Below are 5179 nucleotides of genomic sequence, written 5' to 3'. Positions count from 1 at the left end.
CACACACACACACACACACACACACACACACACACACACACACACAGTTCAGTTTATCATTCATCCTATTAGTATTAGATCTGATCTGGTTGAACTACTTGTTTTTTGGCAGAGCTGGAGCAGATAGAAGCCATCGCGAAGTTTGACTATGTGGGCCGAACTCCCAGAGAGCTTTCCTTCAAGAAAGGAGCCTCGCTGTTACTTTACCTACGAGCTTCTGAGGACTGGTGGGAGGGTCGACACAACGGGGTGGACGGCCTCATCCCGCACCAGTACATTGTGGTGCAGGACATGTACGTAAAATGTTTTTGCTTCATTGAATCCACCGTGAAAAAAAAGGATTATTAATCCAGACATACAGGATGATGTGCAAGTGACCGGCTGTATAGCATTTTTGGGGTTCTTGAAGAAAATAGTTGTAACAGTTCACAACTTAACAAAATGATACTGTGCTTAAGAGATCTTAAGAGGAAAAAGCAATGTGTTTGCTTTTATTTTTTGGGGGGAAACAGGGATGATGCATTCTCAGAAAGCATACAAAGGACTGACAGTGAGAGCAGCAGCGGATATCACGAGGATCGATCGTCAACCAGGCATGAGCACCAGTCTTTTTCTGAACACCCTCCGGAACATCGCTATGGGGCACCGATGGGAAGGTGAGTTAAAATTAGAAAAAAGTACTTCTGTTATAGTCTGTGGCGTACTTGAGATGACCAAACAACAACACTCTCAGAACATGCTATCGTACCAAAACTGACTTGGGAGACTAACCGTACTCCCGGAGGCCATCCGGACTGCTGGAAAATACAAAGATTTGTCACTGAAGTAGAAAAAGCTAAGCTAATTGTTTGCACCATTGTGTTTGTGAACTCTCCCTTTTGTTATTTTTACTGGTGAATACCTTGTGAGTCAACAGCATCATGTCACTTCCTCATTGGCTGCGGTTACATTTCACGTCACAGTCACGCACAGTCAGTGCATTGGCGGAACTCGGTGTTGACCACATCGCAATTTGTGATCGTAAATATTACATAACATTTGTGATTGTTGGCCCAACTGTTCTCGAGCTTTTGCTGACACCGCTCGCTAGATGGGAAAAATTTGGCCCACTTGTCTATGCGTGTGCGGTACCACACAAAACCAGAGCCATGAACCGATTTCAAATGAACCCTTCTAGGGTTAAACTGCGGCCGGATGGAGTGCCGCTTCAACGCCACAGGAACGGCGACGGCCACAGCCCCACCAGAACCGCCGACGGGCCCCCGAGGGTTGCGCCTCGGCCCTGCAGCCCTCACAAAATTGCCATGAGCAGGGGCCCGACAGACAGTCCGGAGAAGCGGCGACTCGCCTCCTTTGGGGCCGCCGGACACCCTCAGCGCTCGTCTCCCGTCACCACTCGGCACGCCAACGTGGGAGACCACAAAGCCCTGGAGACGGAAGCGCTCGCTGAGGTGAGTGGTGATAGCTACTAACGGATTGTCCGTCTCTCTCCGATCTAGGGAGTCCCTGGATTCGAAAGGTTTGAGAAACCCTGGAACGTTATTAATTTAAATCAAGCCTCCTGCTAACGCTGAATGGTTGAAAATTGCATGCTACTACATTGCGATGTCGATTTGACTTTGATTAACTGTTCAGCCCTACCGCCTGCTGACATCGGTTTCTAAATATTTGCATTATTTTGTCCCTCAACCTCGTTTGTCAGGACATTGAGAAAACAATGAACACAGCCCTCCATGAGCTGTGTGAGCTGGAGCGACAGAATGTTGCCAAACACGCTCCTGACGTTGTCCTGGACACGCTGGAACCTCTCAAACACCCCGGCGGCGGCCAGGACGTCCCCGGAAGCCCCCTGCACACCATGGTCATCAGAGATCCCGAGGCGGCCCAGCGGCGAAGCAGCAGTAGCTCCTCCTCTGAAACCATGACCACGTTCAAGCCCGCCCTGGCGGTGCGCAGGCCCAACGCGCCTGTCAGGCCGCCACCCGTCAGACCGGTCCGGCCGGCTCCCGTACTCACTCAGGGGCCGCACCGATCCAGCAGCTCCAGTTCATCAGGTCTGGGCAGTCCGGGCATGACTCCCACGGACAGGGTTTTTCCTAAAGCTCCTTCCCCTTCACCGTCCGCTTCGTCCTCCTCCTCAGACAAACAGGGTCACGTGTAGGAGCAGCGGTCAGACACAAATGAAGAATTGCGAACGAGCATCCGGTCGCCCTCACTCAACTGAAACGGCACTAAATCTGTAGTTGGTCACTCCAACTGCTGGTTTTTGACAAATTTCCACTCACACCTTGACTTAAGCAGTCAAATAGTACAATTCTATAGCATAGATGTGGAATTTAAAATGGATGCACTGGAAAATCCTTTTGTTCCCCAATAATATGGATCACGTCAGTGACTTTTATGAGGGTACACGCATGCTGTGAGCTGAGACTTTTCTGCCCTCGCCAGTGTGAGGCAAAGAAATGGCACACCAATCGGTTGTCTGTCAAACTCTTCACGATGTACCGATTGAATTAAAGGGAGCTCGTAGGGATGTCCCGATTGCACTTTTTTTTTGATTCTTTGGTTTTAAGTATCTGCCGATACAGAGTCCTGATCTGTTACCTCGGCAATGCATTGAGGGGGAAAAAAAGAGCATGCATCCAAATCTAAATATAGAAATATACATACAAACATGCATTTAGATATATCTAAATGCGTACATATGTTACATGATATTAATAGAGGTGTACATCTCTCCACAAAAGACGATTCGATTCAATTTTCAATACGACGGCTTAAGGATGGAACGATTTTAAGATGGAACGATTTGCCATTTGCTTTTTGCAAACTGCATAAACCGCAAAACATTTTGTCATGTACGCTATTACCTTTCCATTTGACAAGATTTGTATTGCTTTGGATTAATTGGTCACTTAGTGACCTTGTAAATTTCGTAAAATGAAGTAAAGAAAAAAAACCCAATCTTTTCTCTCCTATCCCTAATCGGTTTAAAAATCACGTGATTGGGCCAAATTCCAGTCAAGTGATCGGAACATCCCTACTAGCCAGTGTGTGGCTCAACAAAACAACTGCACGGTTTAAATGAAGGTGGCTGGAACTTTGACTTGCAATGAGGTTGCTGCATATTATAAATGCTGTGGTGGATTTGAATTGTGGCTCCCTCCAGTGTTAGTAAGAAATATTTAACCGGTAAGACCATGTGGATGGCAGCTGAATAGAATTTTACACACACACACACACACACAAATCTTTGGAAAAACAAATGGGCTACATTGATCGAGCAGACTGCTTTTAAGCCTTTATTAACTCAAGACGGATGCGTACTGACACTCCTCAAATAGTGGCCTCCATTTTAATAGATGTGCTTCAATTAGTCCCACCTGAAGACGTGAACTCCTTTCCCCGAGCAGCTGGCACATCAGCTCCATAGAAAAAACATGACAGCCTAGCATAGTACGCAACGCTAGCAGTCGTGATTAAATAAAAATGTAACCAAAAAAACAACAACAAAAGGTGGGTTGGGGCCATTGTCCTTTCAACCGGGAGTGTCATTTTTTTTCATGACATGCCACTTGGTCGTTATAGTTGCTGAGTTGAATCAACGTCTCGTACTTCGCAGTTGAGTCAATGAATTCCCCTGGCCGCTATTTGAGGAAATCCTGTACAATGTAAATGTGAGTGCCACTCATACTGTACATTGCCAATTTCAGCATCTGAAGCACAAAAGTTACCATTTGTTTTACGCCAGTTTTACCATCTCAGCAAACAGTGTGATAGCATGTTAGCACCAGTGGGCTGCTATCTTTACCTTTGGATGGACCGACCGAGCACAATCAAAACGTGTGTGTGTGTGTGTTTGCTTAAGGTATTTATTAGAAACATCTCAAGAACATTGGCACTTTGTAAAGGGTTAACCACACACGGCATTTCTGTAACTTTTACATAGAAAATGAAGGAAATAGCAAAATCATATTTCAATAATATATACTAGAAGGAAAAAAATCAGCAAACTAGTCGACTTCCTGCAATGAACTAACGCACTTAAAACACTTGCGGGAATTGTGCTGCGTTAATGTTGTTTCTTTTTTTTTCTTTTACTAGAAACTTGATACTAGCGCATCAATAAAACTTGGGGCTGTGTCGTCATAGATCACACACGGTTTTTCCTTAGATGAGCCCGTTGACGCTTCGTCGTCCGTCACACAAGGATGATCACGATATCTTTTCAAGTGTAACAGGTACGTTTGATCGAATACGTAAATGCTGTTGAAATGATGACTTGTATAAATAACAATGTATAATAGGAACAGGATATATTATCATCTCTAGTCTGTAGATGTTTTTTTGTAACTCTTATCCTTGCACAAGCATTAATTAAAGAATACATCGGGGGACATTGTCATATTGTTTGTCTGCAACCACACGTAGATTTTTCAACCATTTTGCCATCTCACTGCTGACTAAATAGAACAATTATGTATTGCCAAGCGACATCTATAGCTTTTATACATTTTAAAACATGTGTTTTATTGATTGGTGCAAATTTGTATTTTATATCGTATATAAGGATAATATAGATTCAACTCAAGTGACCTAACTGATTTGTAGAGGACTTTAATAAAACCACATCTGAAATAAAGAACTGTACGTAAATACAAATAGAACCTTTGACAATTGAACATAACAATATACAAAAAAAGGACAATAAAAATATATGCAGTATCACACTAAAGAGAGGGCTGTCTCTAGCTCATATACTGTATATAAAGGCAGTTTAAATGCAGCAGACTTAGGACGCAGCTCCCATCCTGCTCTCCAGATGGAGACATTGTCCTCCGACGACACCGAAATCACTTCCATAACACTACTCATAAGCATTTTTTTTAAAGATCATAATAACAAATAAAATCTACTGACATAAACATAGATTTATTTAATTTGCATTACATTTAGATTCTGATTTAGCTACAAACGAAGATTCTTCAAGTTTCCCACAAGGATGATCACTGTCAGAACTCAAACTGCAACGTTCTGAATGAGCTGCAGCTGTATGATACCCTTCGAGGGAGTCCATTAGGAAGATCAAGTCAGTCAAGTCTGTTGAAGATAAAAGCATAGAATAAGTTTCTCTTGGTCTGTTTGGGACAGGCGACCCTTCCGTCTGGATGTTTTTTAG

The 5179-nt window shown here is 43.7% G+C and overlaps 1 protein-coding gene across 2 annotated transcripts in view; it reads left to right on the top strand.

Annotated features, from left to right (window-relative positions):
• Positions 1-3996, top strand: part of LOC109531454 (SLIT-ROBO Rho GTPase-activating protein 3-like) — a 32880-nt gene extending 28884 nt beyond the window's left edge. For both annotated transcript variants that reach the window (XM_019895752.1, XM_019895751.1), the window contains exons 19-22: positions 113-293; positions 513-656; positions 1178-1451; positions 1703-3996. In XM_019895752.1, coding sequence (XP_019751311.1) covers positions 113-293; positions 513-656; positions 1178-1451; positions 1703-2161 — 1058 coding nt within the window. In that variant the 3' untranslated portion in view covers positions 2162-3996. The remainder of the gene's footprint in view (positions 1-112; positions 294-512; positions 657-1177; positions 1452-1702) is intronic.
• Positions 3997-5179: the final 1183 nt, after the last annotated feature.

This window comes from Hippocampus comes, unplaced genomic scaffold, assembly GCF_001891065.2.
Source record: "Hippocampus comes isolate QL1 unplaced genomic scaffold, H_comes_QL1_v1.1 scaffold420, whole genome shotgun sequence".
NCBI lineage: Eukaryota > Metazoa > Chordata > Actinopteri > Syngnathiformes > Syngnathidae > Hippocampus > Hippocampus comes.
The sequence above is the reverse complement of the archived record's forward strand: the minus strand, read 5'-3'. Positions and strand labels throughout refer to the sequence as shown.